This window comes from Colossoma macropomum, unplaced genomic scaffold (assembly GCF_904425465.1).
Source record: "Colossoma macropomum unplaced genomic scaffold, Colossoma_macropomum, whole genome shotgun sequence".
Classification (NCBI taxonomy): domain Eukaryota; kingdom Metazoa; phylum Chordata; class Actinopteri; order Characiformes; family Serrasalmidae; genus Colossoma; species Colossoma macropomum.
Genome location: NW_023494786.1, coordinates 18,779,200 through 18,800,501, shown reverse-complemented (window position 1 = coordinate 18,800,501; position 21,302 = coordinate 18,779,200). Strand labels below are relative to the sequence as shown.

General features: G+C 39.6%; 1 protein-coding gene across 1 annotated transcript; it reads right to left on the bottom strand.

Annotated features, from left to right (window-relative positions):
• Positions 1–729: 729 nt before the first annotated feature.
• On the bottom strand, positions 730–3,159 carry si:dkey-35i13.1 (uncharacterized protein C11orf87 homolog). Its single transcript, XM_036563065.1, has 2 exons — positions 2,799–3,159; positions 730–2,272 (listed from the first exon to the last, which is right to left on the bottom strand). Exon 2 carries the CDS (start codon positions 2,123–2,125, stop codon positions 1,679–1,681), a length of 447 nt encoding a protein of 148 aa, XP_036418958.1. The 5' UTR covers positions 2,126–2,272; positions 2,799–3,159; the 3' UTR covers positions 730–1,678.
• Between the last annotated feature and the right edge of the window lie 18,143 nt (positions 3,160–21,302).

Below are 21,302 nucleotides of genomic sequence, written 5' to 3'. Positions count from 1 at the left end.
GCTTCTCTAAAAGGTGCATCCCATGTGACTTCAGACCTGAATGTCAGTTTGGAAGAACCTCTGATGTGCACTAGTGAGTGACCAGCACATTGACACACTGTTTACCAGCTTCCTTCCTATAAACCTTATGGATATTCAGTTTGAAGGTAGAAAAGGCACACAGCAGTTACAGTGTTACACTTACTGACTAAGAGGTGCAGGAAAAAAGCCAAAATCTTTGATCGTGCTGGAAAGGAATTGGGCAGCATTGCATAAGTCTCTATAATTTTACAGCAGCTCTAATCCTCACTCCCCTTCTTTCCTCACGCCTGTTCGCTGCTACCTTTGTACCTTTGTACGTCAGTACAATGAAGCACATTACGATAATGAGGCACTGTGTAGAATTTCAATGAGGACACACACCCGTTTACACCATTCTTTATTAGTAATTCAAAAGGAAAAACTGAAGAATAAAAGAACCTTCAAATTGCTGTTAATTATAGTGTTATTCTCAATGTCTCCTTATTCTCACGTCTGGTTAAACACAACGTCAAGGAAGTACAGAAAAAAGAGCTTTTAAAAGTTTTTATTCACTATAGATTATAAATTACACTTCTAAGATTATAATCTCATAATAAAAGAGCTAATGATTAGTTTTTGAGCAGAAAATGCAAAAAAAGAACTCAAAAATGAATCCAAAGCTGTAATACATAACTAAAATGTCTATATATATATATATATATATATATATATATATGGCACCAAAGCAAGAATATACTAAATAGGCTAAACTACCACTAGTAGCTGCTAGTAACTGTAATCTCACGTTAACAGTCTGTGGGAAAAAGGGGTTAGGGGGCTTAAGGGGGTTAAACTAGCACGCTTACTCACGCCGGGGCACAAAGGCGAGAATATCCTTCCAGCCCTCCTCCTGGCAAAGCTTTCAGTTACAAGGGAGAAACTTTTATATCTTATAATTTACTGGATGTGAACTTAATAAGGATTTAACCTAATACGGACACACAGGATTTCTTTTTTTCTCCTTTTTAAAAACAGAAGACTACTGGTAAACGCTATAAAAGACGGGGGAGAATCCTACATGAAGAAGAGCGGTTAATGTGAGTTAGTCCTTATTTCAGCACTAAAGTAGTGGACAGCGTCCAAGCTGCTGTACGAGATTTACAAGACGCTCTCGCTTTACATTCCAGCGGCCCTATACCTGACTTCAGGGAGTAAATATACATCATCTCCTACTCGCAGTCATCTATCACAGCTAGTCCAGAGCTCGTCCATCAGCCGTTGGTGATCCAGCCAACGGAATGAAGCCCCTCACAATTAGGCTCGTCCTCGTTCTTAGCAGAGTTCGTTCGCATGGATGGAAGAAGAAAATCAATCCAGTCCGCGCAGATAGTGATACAACCTTGTTGACCACTACAAATCGATTTCGCTTGAAGGATGCGTCCATTATTTTATTATTTATTCCCCCTCCCTCCCCCGCAGGGCTTCTCCTGAAGCTGTAGAAGAAGACTTCTTCTTCTTCTTCTCCTTCTTCTCCTTCAGTGTTCATGCGTGCAGATGAATCTGTCTCACTCCCCCCACCCCAACCCCTGCCGACCCCCGCTGTGTGTAATATAGTTATTATACATGGCACGTATTTACAGTGTCAGCCAGAGCGTTTTCGCCTGTGCGTCCGCGCTCATCAGGACACGGCCACGGCTTGAAGCAAGCTGTCGTCGTGCGTCTGCGCCGCGTGTCTCGTGCTCTCCGCGGGTTCCTCCTTCGGGACGGGGGTGACGGTCTCGCCCTTGGCCCGTTTCGGCCCCCCAGGTCTCTCCACGACGCACTGCCTGAGCGCCGGCTTCCCCTTGGCCGCTCTGGGGCTGCAGTTGTCGCGCTCGTACTCCTCCTGCGCGCGCTGCATCTTGCGCTTCTTCATCTTGCTCTTGTGGAAGTGGAAGGTGGTGAGGGACACGGAGATGACCGCGGCGATCATCGCCACCAGCACGAAGAGCACCACGGTGGAGGAGAGCGCCTGGAAGAGCTGCTCCACGCGCGCCATACACGCGCCCTCCGGCCATGCAGTCCCGTTGGAGCCGCAGGGCGGCACGGCGAGGGCCAGTCTGTCTGAGGAGGTCCTCGCGCTCATTTAGTCCGCTTTTGTGGCAGCGTAGTCCCTCCAAAAGAGAAAAGAGAGACGCAGACGAGCGAGGCGATGGCCAATCTCCACCTCTCCGCCGCCTCTATGTTGCAGTCATTCCTCTTGCATGGGAGAGGAGACCCCTCAGGATTCAGCCTGAAATAGATCCAATAAAGAATCGGGAGTGAGCGCAATTCTGGATAGAGGTGGGAAAATGTACCCAACATACAGCCACGTTACAGTGCGCGACCCTAACACCCAACGCGAAGAGGAGCTGGCGCAGAAAGCCTATGCCATTTAGTGTGTAAAATATAGGAAGGGCGCAATAGTGGTGGTGAAGTTTTCCGTGCAGAAATAACGCACTCAAAAGAATGGAGACCCCCTGACCAGCAGGCCTGCCGCTCTGTGGACAGTCTGCTATAATCTCGTTACATTCTCCTCGCTTAATTGAACCTCTGAACTAATCCAGTGGGAAGAGTAAGAAAAAACAGACGCCGGGTTCAGTGGACATGCGGTGCATTCAGAACTGCGGCATTCCTCCTCACAAGCACGTTTGCGCGGTTTACCAGCGCAGCCTGTCTGACGCGGGACTCCTCGCCATGTTCCGCTCACCCGCCGCCTTATTATTACCACGAATTATTACCGCGCGACCGCGTTAGTGACAGTAAATGCACAGCTTTACCTGCCGCCGAGCTGCCGGGATGATCCTGCTGTCCTCCAGCTCGCGCTCGCAAAATCTGAGCAGAAAGGAGCAAAATCCAGCCAATCCGCACAGATCGCGGTGACGTATCGTCTTTGATATACCACCCACCCCCCTCCCCCCGAACCTTCACACACACACTCTATCTCTCCCTCACACACACACGCTCACACAAAAAAGCAACACCGTAACCGGCAAAAAGCCTCATTCATGCATATTTCTAGACCACTGTCGTCGGCCTGTCACTCAAGCGCGCGGAGTAGAAAAGCACGCGCCGAGCCTGGCGTGCTGTGCCCGTGCACTCCAAAGTACGACGTGCTTTTGTTCCTCACTGAAAGCTGCTCTCCACTCCCCCCCGCTCTCCCTCCACCCCACCTCAGCCGAGGCTGGGCGATCAGACGCGCGAGCGAGGGAGGCGACAACAGCGCGCGCTTTCCACACGTTTCTGAAACTGCACTGGTGCTGGAGTTGAGCCCGTCGCGTGCACGCTTAAAAAGATGGTTCTTCAAGGGTCACTTAGTATGTAGGACCAAGAACACTCAAATAACCATTCGCGTGCCTAAATGGTTGTTTGCATGATGTAACGGTACTTTAGATTGATGGGGAATGTGTTGGCTCTGTTTAGAACCTTTTGAAAAGGGTTCTTTATAGCACCAAAGGTTTTTTCTCTACAAGCTTGACATAGTAACAATAGAAGAACGCTGTTTGATGTTATATAGAACCATTTTCAAAATATAGGACAATCCATTAATCTGAAGAACCATTTCACCAGGAAAAGAAACACTTATGCATGATAGTTCTATATAGAGCTCATGGTTCTAAATAGAACCATTGGCTTTACTAAAGATCTTTGAAGAGCCATCTTTTTAAAGTGTACATAGAATTAATGGTTCTAAATAGAACCATTGTCTTTACTAAAAAAATCCTTGAAGAACCATGTTTTTTAAGTGTAGATAGAACTCATGGTTCTAAATAGATCCGTTGTCTTTTTATAGAACTATTGAAGAACCATCTCTTTCAAGTGTATATAGAACTCATGGTTCTGAATAGAACCACTGCCTTTACTAAAGAACCCTTGTAGGACCATCTTTTCTAAGTGTATATAGAACTCATGGTTCTGAATAGAACCATTGCTTTTATTAAAGAACCCTTAAAGAATCATCTTTTTAAAGTGCATATCAAACTTGTGATTCTAAATAAAACCATTGTCTTTTTTATAGAACCTTTGAAGAACCATCTTTTTTTAAGTATGAATAATGCCTTGATAAAATACAATCCACAAGCCTGGAAAGATCCAGCAGCTGAGTACGAAGTGTGAGTGTGTATCAGGCTGTGTGAATTCAGTCTTCATATTCAGTCAGAGCAGTGATCAGTAGGGTCACTGTTCAACAAGTGTTTATGATCCTCAGAACCATAAGACCAGTGGAGGCATTGTGAGCCACAATGTGTAAAAACATAAAGAAAAAAAATAGATCAGTCATTCTTTGAAGAGGCAATCCATACTGATTTTTGTCCAAACACTGGTTTTGTCCAAACAATATCCATATCATGTCTGAAAGCTGCTCTTTTGTGGCTCAAGCTGTGGTATAGACTCCCCCAAGAGGTTAAAACCTCAATCAGGTTAAAACTTCAATTCAGATTAACTGAATCTGTAACCCTTCCTCAATCCATGTCCAGTGGCTAATTTGTGAGCACTTCTAATCCTTACAACAAGTGGGCACAAAGGGAACTGACCAGTGCTGAATATTTTGTCTGAAAGCTGCTCTTTTGTGGTTCAGGCCATGATTTGAACTCCACCAAGAGGCTGAAAATTCTAACTGAGATTCAAAGGTACCACATCTGTAGCCCTTCATCAGTCCATGTACAATGGCAATTTTTTGAGTGCTTTCAATCATTCCAACAATAGGAAACCAGCCGAGGGTCATGACGGGGAGCTAAGCAAGCTGCTCTGTGCTAAATTAGTAAAACAGTTTGAATCATTCTTTAAATGGAGTGAAAATAAACTTCTTTTATGGGACCGCTCCGAACAATCCTTTAAGAGGGGATCCATGTACATGCACATGGGTATGTCTTGTTAATGTAAGTGGTAGGTACTGCTTTTTATATTGCATTTTATTTCTTATGGATATGTATTGTACTCATCCAAGTGGTTAAATATTTGGGCTGGGATTCATATTTTCCCCCATCTGCTGTGTACTGCCTCAATCTGTGACTGCTTAAATGACATGTAATGTTTCTCATCCTCCAAACAATGAGAAACCAATCAAGGCTTAGCCGACCATAAGCAGAAGGAGCTGTCCAGTGCTAAACATGAAAGAAGTGTGAGAAATATAAAATGGGGGTCATGCATAATAAAATCCCCAGTGTTGAATTTACACCTATTGTGTTTATATACATCCAGCTGGACAGCAACGAAGACTGTTATTTCAACAGTGGACGTGTTAAAATAGCACAGGGGGGCTAACACTGAGAATGCCATCTTTAGCACACTGACAATGTTAAAAGATCTGTTTGGGTGCATAGAGCTCTGCTGCTTTGTTCAAAAGGGAAAATAAAAGGAGCACATGAGTGCACACTATAATAAAATGTGATGTGATGAGTGGACTAATTCATTTTACTCTGTGACAATAATTATTAAGCAATATTTGTTGAACTTGGTGGAAAACCATATACGAAAAGAAAGATAATGAGGGTACTTATCACAGTGCTGATTTTATTTACACAAAAGTTAAAGTCTTTTGTGTAAATAAAAACAGATGTGTTTTTATTATTTGTAGACATAACAAACACAAAGAAGTCAGAAGTGCAGACCTGAACTGGTCAATACAGAATATAAATCAAATGGTAATGTGTAATTCAGTATGTAGCTAGCTGTATAATTATGTAATAACAATGTAATTATGTAATTACTTTCAAATAGTATAGCAAAATGACAATAATAACTCAAGATACTTGGTTAAACTATAATGGCATTCAATAATTTGATGTATCTCTTACTTTTGAAAACAGTTATTGAACTTTATACCATGCACTTTGTTTATTACCAGCCCCACACACTTAAAAATGAAGGTTTCTAGATGGTTCTTGGCTTAGATATATGTGTTTTAATGATTAGAACCTTGACATTACAAGGATGTTCTTTAAACTTTAAAAATGTTTGTTACATTCATACATCTGATGTCCAAAAGTGGTTGTTTAAAGAACCATCCAGGGAAAGGTTCTTTAGGGAACCAAATGTGGCCCCAAAGAACTTGTTTTAGCACCTTGATGCTTAAGAGTGCAGCAAGAAAAAATCTGTATGTATCAAAAGCTCCCACACATCCACAGACCTGCCCTCAACTCTGACATGATAAAAGCAGTCAGAACTGATGACTTGAGGATCTGAGGGCCAGTGGAGAACTGCTGACAGCCCTTCTGCAGAGATGAGCTCCACAGCTTGCATCGTCAGTGTTGTAGCATTGATCTCCTCAGGGTTAAATTCAGACCACTGTCTGCTCGGACACTGTATGTAATAGCTTGTTACATTCAATTTGCATTTATCTCTCAAATAAGCCTTATGCTGATATACAATGTATGCTGTTAAGATTATGATAATGGGTCTGAGGCAATGCAGAACACAAATAAGGACAAAGTAACAGAACATAAATTCAGTCCATTGGTTACTGCATTCAGAAGAAAAACATTGCTTGGAGATGTTTACACACTTCTAGAATACAATCTCATTAATGTTTCATGGGGACACCTTCCATATTATTATCTTATATATTATGTTGCATTAAAGGCAAACAAAGTATGTGTCCAGTATTTAAAAGTGAAAGGATAAGATCCTTTTTTTCACCTTTCACTTATGTCCCAATGTTGCTCAGAGTTTGAGGAAAAGAATGGACTGTATGGGTTTTCATAAACTCTAGAGATATTGCTTATACATTAGTAATAGACTGGCATTGCGAATAAAATCCCCTTCCACACGGCACAGTAAAATTCAGCACCCCACCCCCCATGCTCCAGTCACGGTAATGAAGCCTCCTGGCAATAACCTGCTGAAATGAGAAATTCTGAGCACACTAGTCTGCTCTAATGTACAACTATCACACTGCAGTTGTGTTAAAACAGACAAAGGAAATTCTGACTTGTACACGTTAGCCTCTTGGATATGGCTGTCTTGGTATTTGGATCCCTATTAACCTGTCCAAGCTCCACCCACAAATGTGTTCTTTCGTAGCAACTGTTGCTAGGCTGGATGAGCTTTATTGAAAACTGCATTGTTTCTCATTGCCAGGACCTCACAATATTAACATTACATTTTCACTCTATTCAAATACTGTTTTACCATTTTATTGTGAATATATAATAAGTCAGAAAATTACTGTGAATTCGGTGTTGAGCGGTACCGCACTGCATTACTACATTAAGACAATTAAAAAGTGTAAACATTCTAATAAAAACATTTTAAATATTTTATTATGAAATTTCAAAAAGGTGTTGACAAAAATGTGTTTGCTCACTTTTTTAATTAACAGATTTAGAGGTCTTTTAAAATGAAAAAGCCAACTTTTCTTCAGGCTACTGATTTGCATTACTTTTACAGATGTTCTGTAAAAATACAGGAGATTTCTGTACTTTAATTACAGCTTATTACTGGAAGTGTACAGCTCAATTTACAGTTCTTATTTTATTGTTAGCTACTGCTTTTATTGTACAATAAATTAATAAAATTAATGCAAGGAGCAGCCACAAATATACTGTAAATTTACAGTGTTTTTTATGGTGTGACAAAAATCTCATTCAACCTAGACAAATTGTAGCATGGAAATTAATTCTTTTGGCAAAATACTGATGTTGTACTTGATGTTGTAATTAATTTTAAATGATATTTTTTGTATACATGTGAAAGGCCACCCTGTTAAAATAGATTGGGTGTTGTATTTTCATGCGTGATTGAGCTAATATTTGAATGAAGGCAGATTTATTGTTGTTTTCAACCTGCTAAGATACAGTAAGCTACAAACACAGTCCAACTAATTAGAGTAGCATTTTAAACTAGAAGCTCAACATTATAGCACAGTCTAATTTTCAACCTCAGTTTATTAAGCTGATTGTGATTTTTGCCATCTTTCTGTAGAATCCGACCTGTCCAACCTCACCATTGATATGAAAGAAAGAAAGAGCTATTAAGAAATGCCTTAACTAGTTGCATAAGTGAAAATTCATAGAAATCCAAATGAGCCAAGCAAATGTATGCTCTGGAAAGAAGAGTGCTCTGTTTCATCATGTTTTATACTTGTAGTTTATGGGCACTCTGTGTCCAGTGAAACTTGAGTGGTAGTGTTTCAGAGCTTGGATGATCTAGGAGATGCTTGTTTTAATAAAGTTAATGAATTAAATGAAAAAAGTGACCCAATAGACTATGCCCATTCAAGCTTGTTTTAATATTGTTTTTAATCTGGATTTTTTCTGCATTTTAAACTCATTCACGATTTCAGCATCTTCATACATGTAACATTGTATATTGACATGTCTGTCATGGCTTTTGTTCCTTTATGAGGAGGAAAAGTTTCACACCAGCAGCCATGAACTGCTTCACTACAGGCACGTAACACCAAAATGACATTACAGAGATTAATTAGTTAGTTAGTAGTTCATGTTAGACTATGGTAGATGAAGGAAGTAGATGTAATGCCTGCTGTAAAACAGAGTAGACTGAAGGAGGAGATTTTATGAGCTCTGACATCTTAAAATCTTTATTCCGCCTCTGACATCTTCATTCTGAGGCATAAATATTTGACAATCATAGGAATGTTTAGTACGAAATTGACAAATGTAGAATGCATGGCGCACAGTAGAGGTGCAACATGCAAAGCAATGCATTGGATTTATTTGACTCAGTGTGCACCATTTCCACATGAATAAAATATACTAGGCCTACATCAACACAGTGAGTTCCACACGCAAGGAAATTCAAAGTCACAGCTGTGTTGTTGTCATATATTTTATATATATGTATATATTTGAATCATATAAATTCAATGTAAATTTTTTTTTCAATGCATAAAACAGGTAAAAACAGGAGAAACCAGAATAGAGGAACACATCATTGCCAATTTAAAGGCGACACTCAAATACAAGCTTGAATATATGGTTCTACGGAAAGCCTTAACCTTAGAGGTTAAAGTCTGAGGGAACATAGTGTAAAATATTTAACATTTAAAATATAAAATTTAGTGTTACATTAAACATCCCCTAAAGTTTGAATGAAGACAAAAATCAAAAAACAATACAGAAATATAATAAAACATGGCCTAAAAATAGCTGATCAGACCTATCTGAGCACTATCTGGGTGTGGCTAATTTTCTGATGAGCGTGCATAACTGACATCCCTCAGTCCACCCAGCCTACAACACCATTACGCAGAACTAAACATAGTAGTATGAGAGGGGAGAAAGGAGTGAAATGAACTCTATATATGTGTGTAGACTATCCTCACTGTTTCATGGCTCACTAAAACAACATTATCCAACTTTCATATGGCAACACTTTTAAAGAAGGAAAGTTTTTCACTGCTGGAAGCCCAGGACATTATTACTATCTTAGGTATGTTTGCTAGGTTAGCTTTCGCTCGCTTGTTAGCTACCTCTGTGTAAGTTTCTTCAACTTGAACAGAAAGAAGGAGACTATTGGGGATCACAGGTTTGTTAATGCCATGTGAGACTATCCAAATCAGCAGTACGAATGGTGAAGACACTGGTAACATACACACTATGACCAAGATTAGCACTGCTCAGTTTACATTGAGAGAGGGGACTATTAGCAAACCACTCTGTTAAGATGTTAGCTGACCAATCATTGGGAAATAAACATGATTCACAGGACAAATTTTGTACATGTGTGTTGAGTGTCAACAAGATTAAAATAACGTACTTAGAAAGAAAACATGGATTTCGGTTCTCGGGGCTTTGACTGGTACAGACCAAGTCAGAATGTTTACAAAAATAAAGGTTGACTGCACGTCCTGGTAGAAAACTCACATCCAGTCAACATGGAAGCAACTCAATTTACAATAAATACAAACAGAATGGACAAAAATAGGCAATGACGATAAAACCTTGATGTGTTTGAGGCTGTAAGGTAAAATGTACACAAGTACACCATGTTTTTTCCATTTTTTTCCCCCAAATTTTCCAATTTTCAGAAGCAGGTAGAGCTAGTATTAATCCCAGTGAGGGATCATCTTTCTTTAGTAAGACTTGCAGCTGAAACTGACAACACTTTAGTGAATTCTTCACTCTTCCAGATGAACATAATTACCATATACTATTAAATGACCAATGAGAATACCAGACTGGATGCTATATTGGTACGTTGATGTGTTGATTAGAATTATTACTTTGTAGAGTCTTAAACATAAAGTGACATAAGCTAGTTAAGAAGCTAATGCTATTAGCATTCAAAAAATCAGAAGATTTGGAACTTAGTTTGATTCTGTACATGATTCTGCGTACATGTAGACATTTGTGTGAGTATGCGTACAGGACAGCTCAGTGCATCGTTTCAAATCAGCCAATAGGCTCAAAATAAGTAGCAGCATATATTGCTAATTAGCCAAATAAGATACTTTAAAGTGACATAAACTGACCACAAAGACTGTTATAATAATTGTGGTTATACCATTTCCAGCCTTCTCTTGAGCCGGGGGGGGGGGGGGGGGGTGGTCTTTAAAGGACCCTCCACTAAAGGGATTCTCGGGCAGTTCTTCTATTTCATCAACTCATTTTGGCATCTTTATTTTTAAGTGTGAGGTGATGAAAAATGCAGCCAAACCTAGGAGTGGAGGAGTAGGACTGGAAAAGGGGAAGTTGCCAGGAAGGCTATCTAAAGTGAAAAGTAGGAGATGACATTTTGTCTGACAAATCCACAAAGGAAAGCAGGGAGAGCTGAAGAAAGTGACAGGGAAAACATGACAGACAGTGTCGAGGCAGAGCAGAATGGGGTCAGACAGTCAAAGTAAAAGGAGGGAGTGCAGAATAGCAACTAATGCAGCCACAGGTGAAAAGGAGGGAGCAGGAGCAGAATAAGAAGCACAGCAGCCAATGCTGGAGATAGAGAGAGTGAGAGAGAGAGAGATACAGGAATCGGCACTGACGTGGTTCTGGGAGAGCAGAGCAAGGAGGAAAAACAAGCCTCATACTGAGAGGAGAGTGAATGGAGGAGACAGCTGAATGGCAGAGGAGACAAAATGAGAGGGGGGAGAGGGCGAGCGAGGAGGAAATCTGAGGTAAAGTGTCAATGATCAGCCAATGATCAGACAAAGAAAGTCCAAACTGTATACTGAGTGAATATTGCATCAGATAGGACTGCGGGAGTTTCATTAAGTTGTGGTATTGTTTCATTAAGAGTGGTATTTATGATGTTTTTAATGTGAGACATTTCCCCTCTTAAAGGGCACATATTGATTTAAATTTTCTCTTTTTTCAATGTAGCAATTACCAACACATTTACATATATCTGTGTATTCAGCCTACAGTAGTTAAGCCCTGCCCATTAATGTTAAAGTTATAAGGAGTGTTACAGCCTGGACTGCTTTTTAAATAAGACACAGTATATTGCTGTTCACAAGCACCTCCAAAATAGTAACTGTACAAGAGAAGGCAAAATGTTTTAACTTTTAATGAAAGTTAGTGTTAAAAGATTTTATTTCAAGCAATTTTGAAACATTCCATTGGTCCAATACTCATAAATTATGATATATATCAGTCTTACAACAGCTTATTTAATTCTAAGTGATAAAGATAAAGAGAGGTTGGAAAATGAATAATGTTTTGATACATAAACACAGTCATTTTAGATGGAAAAAAATAAATTCAAGACAAAATGAACTCTTTAACTGTTCACTGAGTTTCACGCAGGGTTCTCTACAGTCTCCAAATCCATACACTAAAGTACAAGGTGGGAGAAGAAAAGGTTGGAGTGCATGACAGAAAACTAGAATACTGATCAGTAGGAACAATGGATGACAGCTTAATGACGCTGGTGTAAACAGAACTACAATGAGAAGGAGAGAGAGAGAGAGAGAGAGAGAGAGGGGAACAATGTGGCAGAGTAAAACCATGCAGAACTCTAATCGAGCAAGGTAGGCTAACTTTTAATTAGGAAATCCTGAAGAAAGAGGAGAGCGTTCTTACAGCCGAGTAACTGCATAAATCAAGGAAGCAACACACAAGAGAGTGTGAGGTGAGAAAAAGCCGGGGGTTGTGCCAAGATTCATCACATACTTTTATAAATAAGTAGAGAAATCTAGAAACGCCTAGTTTTACTGGACCACCAGCTGCACAGGGATTTGCCTCACAGGAGTGAAACGCTAACTGTTTGTTTTAATAACTTTCTCGATACTTAACATTGCAGGCACTGTCTTCACCTGATCTCCCAGACACACCCCTCGATATCTCTGAGTGTACCTGACTGTTTTCCATTAGCCATTTTTCCATTATCCAAGAGCCAGTGCATCTTCACATTTACAAAGTGAACATTGCTAACTAGCTTTAAAGCCTGCTTTACAGAAGATGACACATCAAAGAGAAGAAACAAGTGACCGCACCCTTTCTGTTTTATGCTATAATAATCGGTCAGATAATGTCAGTCTAACTAGCTGCTGTACCCAAGACCAGTAGCTGCTGCTACTGGTAGCATTTTTACTGCATGCACACTCATACAAATCATATTTACAGTCAAGCTAATGTATTTTTATGGACAAAAACACTTGTTCCATAGCTGTTGGCATACTAATAGCATTAGCATTAGTTATCTTAGCAAACTATTGACAATTAACACAAAATACACTGTGTTCAATTGATCAAACATACATACATACATACATCATCTAAACCGCTTTTCCTTCTGGGTCGCGGTGGGGTGCTGGAGCCTATCCCAGCTGTCATTGGGCGGAAGGCAGGATACACCCTGGACAGGTCGCCAGTCCATCACAGGGCAGACAGACAGACATACACAGTCACACACACACTTAGGGGCAATTCAGCATGTCCAATTGGCCTGACTGCATGTTTTTGGACTGTGGGAGGAAACCGGAGTACCCGGAGGAAACCCACGCAGACACGGGGAGAACAGGCAAACTCCACACAGAAATGACCCCGCTACCCACGACAGCGCTACCCACTGTGCCACCGTGCTGCCCCTTGATCAAACATATTCTTTTAATTAATCTAAGCTGTTATTTTACTTCATTTTTGATCAAATAGTTTATTTGAACTGAATTTTCAAAAATATTTTGTTGTTTAGATAGACGGTGATAGTAAAACTGTAAAACTGGTACTGCTAAAGCGCTGGATGGAGAATGGAGCACATAATGAAAAGAAAGGAGCAGCATTAGGCTTTGAAAATGGTCGCTAAACGTGAGCTACAGTCCACAGTGGCAATCAGACTTTAATGAAAATATGAAAGATGCAAAACAGAACATGGTGTGCCTGGAATATTAGTTTTAAAATTTGAGAATGATCTGCATGAGCAGAAAGTAATATCACAATTACAGAATTCACACATGCAGAGAGGGCTTATTTTTTTCAGCTTGATAAACTGAAAAGCAGCACAATTTGATAAAGAAAGTGCGACTGAAATAAGAACTTAGAAATGAGTTTCTAAGATTAGCCTTGTGTTCATTTATGAAATGTAAATATAATCTGAGTGGCCACTTTATTAGGCACATCTCTGCTTTCTGTGAAAGAGCTTGCAGTCATATGCTTGGGTATCTCAGCTTGGTGAGTAAATTAAATGTTTAAGAACGAATTCAATAGAAAGCACATATAAGCTTGCGCCCTTAGATTGCACAGTGTACATGATATATCACTCTGTGCATGGAATGCTCAGTAAGTTTATTTGCTGGGTCTGAGTCAGAAATACAGGCATAAATCCAGCTTTTAGCAGCTTTTTAGAAAACATTTTAGAAAAGAAACGCTGATGGAGACTGTCACAACTTACGATGATTACCTCCTGTATTTCAGTGGGCTAACAACAGACTGCAATACCAAAATAGGGCTATTACAACTCACCACTGGTTGCTCTGTGAAATGGATAAGATATGGCAGCTTATTAGGTGTGTCAGGTGTATTTTGTAGATGTGGCCCGTAAAGGAGCCATTAGTGTAAATGGTACGTCATTAAGTTAATGATGTAATGCTTCAAATGTCAATGCAATGGTGCATCATGCAACTTAATCCTTTAGAAAAAGTAGCAGCCCCGTTACCTAAACTGTTCTAACAGTGGAGAAAGTGCAGTTCAAAAATAGCCATGAAGTTAGACAAAACACAAAATCTAACAAAGCAAAATGGCCAGGAAGTGTATTTCAGTCTTATAATAGGCAAGTAACGGTTAAACTATTTATATTTACCAGTTATATCCACTTAGATACACTCTTTGACATTAACATTGCAACAATAGAAGAACCCCTGTTACGCAGCGAGGCCGCCCGGGTCGAATGTAAGGTATCCTGAAGCGGCCTCGCTGCGGCACAGGGGGCGGGGCCCGGGCGGCGGAGCTCGGGACTCGCTCCTCGCCTTGGTGCCTCTCGTGGCCGGCACTATCGTCCTCGTCCTTCTCCTCAGGCTTTGCGCTCCGCCCCCTCCACACTCGCGGCTCTCTCCCTGCTGTCCTCGGGCGCATGCCACAACCATTTTCAAAAAGGTTCTATTTAGAACCATATACAACACATTCTGTAACAATTTCACCGTACAAAGAACCATTTAAGCATGCTAATGATTCTACATAGAACTCTTGAACTCAGAAGAGTTCTGAGCATTATTTTATTTTTTCTGTTCCTCTACTTGAGTATGTTCATTAGGAATAAAATACTTTTTTATGCTTTTTAAAAGTTTTTCTCACTTGGAGTAAAAAGTGGGTAAAAGTGGATGTAGCAGTGATTCATTATTGAAAATTCTTTTTATTCTTGTTTTTTTTATTAATCTGACTTTCCTCTGGTGCCATCTTATTGTGGAGTCACTGTTTTTTTTATTCTGAAGCAAGATGAAAACACTTTTAATCTTTAAACATCTTATGTGTCTTGTAATACTGAAATTCAGATTTTTGCTAGACTGAGAAAATTCTAAACGTCTCCCTTCCTTGGTGAGATCACTGGCACAGTGCATACATTCTAAGCATCTGTTTTGGTAGCTTTTCACTCTGTTTAAATTATGATAAGTGGGCAGGATACATGCGCAGAGTGGCTTAATAAAGTGGCTTCCAATACTCAAGACAAGGAAGAGTCAAGGCAGGCAGAGGTCATCATATAGACAGGCACATATATGCAAGGAGAGTCCATGAATAAGATCTAGAAAACAGATCTGGAGTCAAAACATGGGAAAAACACAGGAAAAATGAACTAAAGGAAACGGCTCAGAAACACACAGGGAAAGTGGCAAGACTTCACAAACTCAAACTAAAACCAGCAAACTAAGTGGTATATAATGCTGCATTCTTTTCCAACTTCCGAGTGGGAAAATCTGAATGATTATCAAACTCGTAATTTTCACTTGTAAAGCTGGAGTTTCTCACAAATTCCTATATCTCTGGGCTGTAATGCCATTAGATCATTTCAAGCTGCCCAGGCCTCTAGAACAAGAAGTAATATCGTGTTTGAAGTGAACAATGAAAAAGGGAAAACATTTGACATGTTTTAATAGTAGCATTCAAAACCTCATCAAGATCTCTCGAAGAACCACTTAACAAAAAAAAACACTACCACTCAATGCAATATTTAGTGGTCTTTGCTTGTCTGATCATTGGCTTTGTCTCTGTATGACCATTTGTGGCTCTTGCAAGTAATTAACAGCAGGCAACAATGTGCGTGGGCATTCAAATCTGAGCCTCGGAGGACACTATTCTTGTCGAAGAGATGCGTAACTTCACCATCTGACCACTTTCACTAACCAATTCTCTGCAGAGAGCTGGGTTGATTAAATTCTGTGATGATGTGACATTGTTTTGGCATTCCCTGAATGAGGCCTTGATACGCATTTCTTTTCAAAATGCCATTCTCATTAATTCACCACTAATGAAGAATTATGAGCGATTTATAGGAAAAGTGCTGTCATTACTGTGGAATTATTCATCTTCATTAGGATGTTCTGAAATATAAAATTCCATATTGTGTTCAGGCGTGGTTTATTCGAAATTCACACTGTGTCTGTCTTGCTTGGGATTTCTTACAGCAGTGTTTCTATCTCAGAGGTAATTACAAAGAGAGCAGCAACAAGGAACTGGCTAGACCATCTCCATTTCTACAACAAGTTGACAGCTTAAAAGGGAAGGTGAGTTATTTAATCAGACTAGGAGAGAGATTGGAAAAAAGCGGCCCAACCACCTTCAGAAACGATTTAACCCGACTCTCTGCAGGATACAATAAATCATGGGATCCCAGTAAAAGCTTTGAGGAGGATTGCTCTTTGAGTGTGAGGACTCTTGTCAGGCAATGATTCTAACAAGTGCATCAAACCCCGCTCCATACTATGGGTCCATACTATGGCGTCTTAAAGCTACATCACCAAGTGAAGAATCCAGCTGAAACCCAATAAAATCACCTGTAACTTTGCTGCCACACAAGTGTGAGTTCAATAAACTTCTAATAGTAAGTTAACAGAACAATAGTCAGTATATATTTTGTTACAACAAAGCTATTCAGAGTCAGTGTCGGCTGTACCTAATAAGCAACATAAGCAGCTGCTTAGAGCCCTGTGGCTGCCAGGGGGCCCCTTAACAAATTCAGGGTTATTGCTATTCCATTATATTGTGTAAGATGCTGCAGTGAGGGGAAAAACAATTGGGGCCCCTCAATCAAATCAGACTTTAAAAAGATGGTTCTTCAAGGGTTCCTTAGTGAAGGCAATGGTTCTATATAGAGCCATGAGTTCTTCATAGAACTATTTGCATGCTCAAAAAATGGATTGATGCGGAAGAATCTTTTTTTTTTAAATGGTTCTAGGTAGCATCAAAAAGAGTCCTGCTATTGTTACAATGTCAAGCTTGTAACAATAGAAGAACCCTTTTTGGTGCTATATAGAACCATTTTAAAAAAAGATTCTATATAGAACCACAAACAACACATTCTCCATCAACCTGAAGAACAATTTCACCATGCAAAGAACCTTTCAAGCATGAAATGGTTCTGTGCAGAACAAATGGTTCTAAATAGAACCACTGCCTTTAACAAAGAACCCTTGAAGAACCATCATTTTTAAGGAGGGTCCTGCCTAGGGTGCCAAAATAGTGTCCTTATCTGAGTAATTTAATATGAAATGGTGGATTGTAGGGAAGCTTACCAGCTTGGATTTCTTTACAGTGGTGGTGATAGGAACCAGAGGAACCAGGGGTCATGATGTCTTTGCATGTACCAATCTGCCATGAGTAAATAAAACAACAAAAACAAACAAACAAACAAATCTATATGTTTTAGATGAAAATGTTGATCTAAAGCTCTTATAAAACAATATACTAGTCATAAGGCAACACATTCATAATCATTTCGTGCAATAACTTTCTATGAGAAAGCTTTTAGAGACATTAAATACTTCAGATGTCTGGTTCCTATGACCACCACTGTCACCAACTCTGTCTGTTTCTCTAGAATGGAGCATTTCATATCAAACCACCAAATGACTCAATGACTTATTCATACAGGAATGTAGGAAAATCAGTGGAACCATTCAGTTTTTTACAGTGAACTTAAACAGTGATGTTGTTCTTGAATTACACTGTAATTTAATAGTTCAATGTTTTGGCCATATCATTTAAAACAGACTAACATTTATGTTGATGAATGGTGGCTGTTATTATAACTTTATAGAATCACGTAATGAAGTTCTCCAATTTAAAGTCATCTTCATTGAAATGCATTAAACAGGCTTACATTACATACTTCAGTTTCCCCAAAGCTGTTGTGTGCAGTCTGCTGTGGTGTTCTGGCAGCAGGACCCGGCCTGTTCACTGTGGCTCATGAAGAGCTCCGCCTCGCAAAACACATCTCTGTATTTCCATAGAAACAGACCAAATGAGCTGTCTGTTTGTCTACTATAATATTTCTTTTTTTCCCTCACCAGAAAAAAGAATACAGCAAATACAAACTGAGAACCACAAATACTTTTTAAATATTAATGCATGCAGCGACTAATTACCCACATTTAGCTCTAATTCGTCATTCAGAAAGCACTCCTGTCATAAGTGCCTTCTGCCTTCATTCCCAGGCTGATCTCAGGGCAAATGAGATGCAAACATCAATTGGTGTTTGCGCTCACTTCCAATTTACATTGCACAAATGAGAATGAAATATTAATTATGGCAAATAATGTCTGAGATGCATACAGGTTTAGGAGATTCATTATTACAATAGTATGACTGTGCATAATAATAATAATAATAATAATAATAACTATTATTATTATTATTATTATTATTATTATTGCTTTGTTGTTATTTTCAATGCAACATAGTAAAAAAAGAGAGAAAGAAAGCAAAAGAATAGGTTAGCAGTTGCATAGAGACAGATCAGAGGAGGCTGCAGAACCGTGAATGTGTGTGTGTGTGTGTGTGTGTGTGTGTGTGTGTGTGTATGTATGTGTACTCTTAGGGACTTCACCAATAGGCTGAGTCAGTGTGATTCAGCTCGTTAAAGCCTGGTCAGTTTCTCTGACTGATCAACACTGCAGGGAAATAAAATGTGCTGACCCTGCTGACCCTGTAAAGGCACAACTCTTAAAAGCAAGTTTACTGTGGCTGTTCAGAGAATGCATAAGGACTAGCAAAGAGTTTTGTTGTGTTGTGGAGGTATTCTTTTTACCCAATAACCACCACTATACTTTGAGTTTTGTGCCAATAATAATAATAATAATAATAATAATAATAATGAAATGACAGTAAAGGTTCATTGTGGACTAAAAATAAAGTTTCCTACATGGTTCTTGGCTTGGCTTTTAAGACAATCTTGGAGAAATAGGGAATATTAACTGGCCTGGAATGTTTACGTTACACATTCTTAAGCTGTAGCCTCTTTCTGCAGACCTCCTAGCAGCCATTGTGCCATTGGAATGGATATCTACTCAGATATTACTTAATCAAATAAAATATTTTCCCTGTAACTCTGTTATCACATTAACAAGGACACTGTTGCTTCTCTGTGTGTCAAATGTTGTGACTTTGTGTTGAGCTGCTAGCAAGCAATGAGTGGCGAAAGGGGAGAAGTGAGGACCCCTTCCTGTGAAAACAATTCACGCTTCTCCACAACGATGTCTGTGCTGCACAGCACAGCTGTGGATTTCTTGATATCAGTTGTGTACATCTGCACAATTAAACACAAATATTAAAAACTTTTTATAAATGTTGACTTCTTCACTCACCTGCAAAGATAAAAATCCAGTTTGCGTCTGGTTTGGTATATCATACACATTTCCATCTATGCTTTTGAAGGGAAAAAAGCACAGGAGCACACCTGAGGGATGGAAATGGGATTTTATGGCATTTTATTGCACTTTATGGCAACTGTGGAAAGGGGTTAAAAAGGTTCTTCACAGTCATGCACCTCATTTCTGAAAATGATTTAGTGGAACCATCCTTTGGGGACCAAACCAGTTCTTCAGTGGCATCACTTCAAAGAGCTCTTTTTGCCACCTTAATTTTTAAAACTGTAGCAGCCTTGTTTTGATAGTCATGTGGTATATAATACAGTTGATAAGAAATGTAATTGTGTTGTGCTTTTGGGCCGTTCTCCTCTAACTGTGCATGTGCTCTCAACAGTGAACGAGACTATTCTCACATTGCATTTGAAAATTAAAACTAGTAAAAAAATATATATTTCACAAAACCTCAAAGTGTGAAAATTAGCCTGTAAAGATAGAAGGCTGCAGAAAGGTTCCCCCAGTGCTTAGTAAATCCCTGCAACCTTACTCACCCACCCACAGTCCTGCAACCTCTCACCCTTGCGATTCATCTGGTAGTTCCTCTGAACCTCTTTACCTGACAGATGCCTTTGTTCCTTCATCTATTGGCTGAAGACGAACAGCTGAGAGTTATTGATCTGCCTTTCTGCAAACATCATGGTGCTGGCTGGCTCATCTGACCAAGAGGACATGGTGCAATAAAAGTAAAGCATGCACACCAGCAGGCAAACTCCCATTCCTCAGCAGTATAAATTGGAGCTATTCTGATCCCTCGTCAGGTTTAGGAATTGGATTTCACAGCTTGGTTTCATTTGTGCTTTGTTTCCTTGTAATAGTCTGCACCCACACAGCATCTTTCAAGTAAGCATCACATCTGCAGCAAGGTTTTTGAGGGTCATCAGTTTTTTTGGCAGCTTGATTAAGTACTAAATTGCCACACTGAATGAGTTTCGTTTTAGGTCACAGATGGATTTCTCTTTACTTTTGCATCTGACTGTAGAATTTTTTTTGCAGAAGATTTCGGGTTGAATTTTTTTCTAGAGTATTTTGAGGGTGAAGTCTGTTGCTTTGCAGAATTGAATTGGTCACCACTTCACTGAGCCTATTAACTTGATGGCTTGTGTGTGTAATGTTGAGGCAAAGCTTCACGCTTCACTCTATAAGGAAATACAGTGGTTTTGAGAGATTGATTTCTGAGTTTGCAGAACTTATATTTACATTTAGTTTATCATTTTATGCCTTTGAGTGACTAGTCTGTTGGTGAAGAAGCATAATAAGACCACTGTCAGTTCTCTTTAAGCAGAAAATTCAGGTTTGAGATATAAATGTTAATTGTGGTGCAATCATTGTTGTTCCTTGCTTGTTCGAACAAGAATATGAGGCATGAAATGTGTTTGCATAATAGATAAACTAACACTGCAATTAGTGTAGCATAGTGCATAATACCACTGTCCTCTATATAACAGATCAGGGTTCGATTCCGCACCCTGGCAAGCACACCATGCTACACCAATAAGAGTCTTTGGGCCAGACATCTATGCTACATTTGCCTACCTTTGTAACTTGATTAGATAAGAACATCTGCTGTTAATTTGCACTGAAAAAAATATTAATGATGTCAGCAACATGGAGTTTGAAAAATAGTGAAATAATCATTTAAATAACTGACGAAAAATCAATCAGATGGGCTCCTGAGTGGTGCATCTGTCTAAACGCTGCCCGCAGTCATGAGACTGCACAGCCATTAATGGTTGGAAGTCCAAGACAGCATAATTAGCCTCACTCTACTGGGTGGGTAGGATGCCGCCCCAACCCCCCACCCACAAGAATCAGTGCTTCACATGTTTTAGAGGAAGCACTTGCTTACCTTCACCCTCCCAGCTTGGTCACATCATGTGATAGAGGGCTGCCTGGCTAGCATGTGGAATTGTCCGTGACTGAAATTGGGTTTAAAGAACTACTGGCCACAGTGAAATATCTGGACTCTTATTCACAGATAAGACTAATTTATTAGACAAACTCCATTCCTTTCGCAAATAAGGTTCCTTTCTGTAATGGC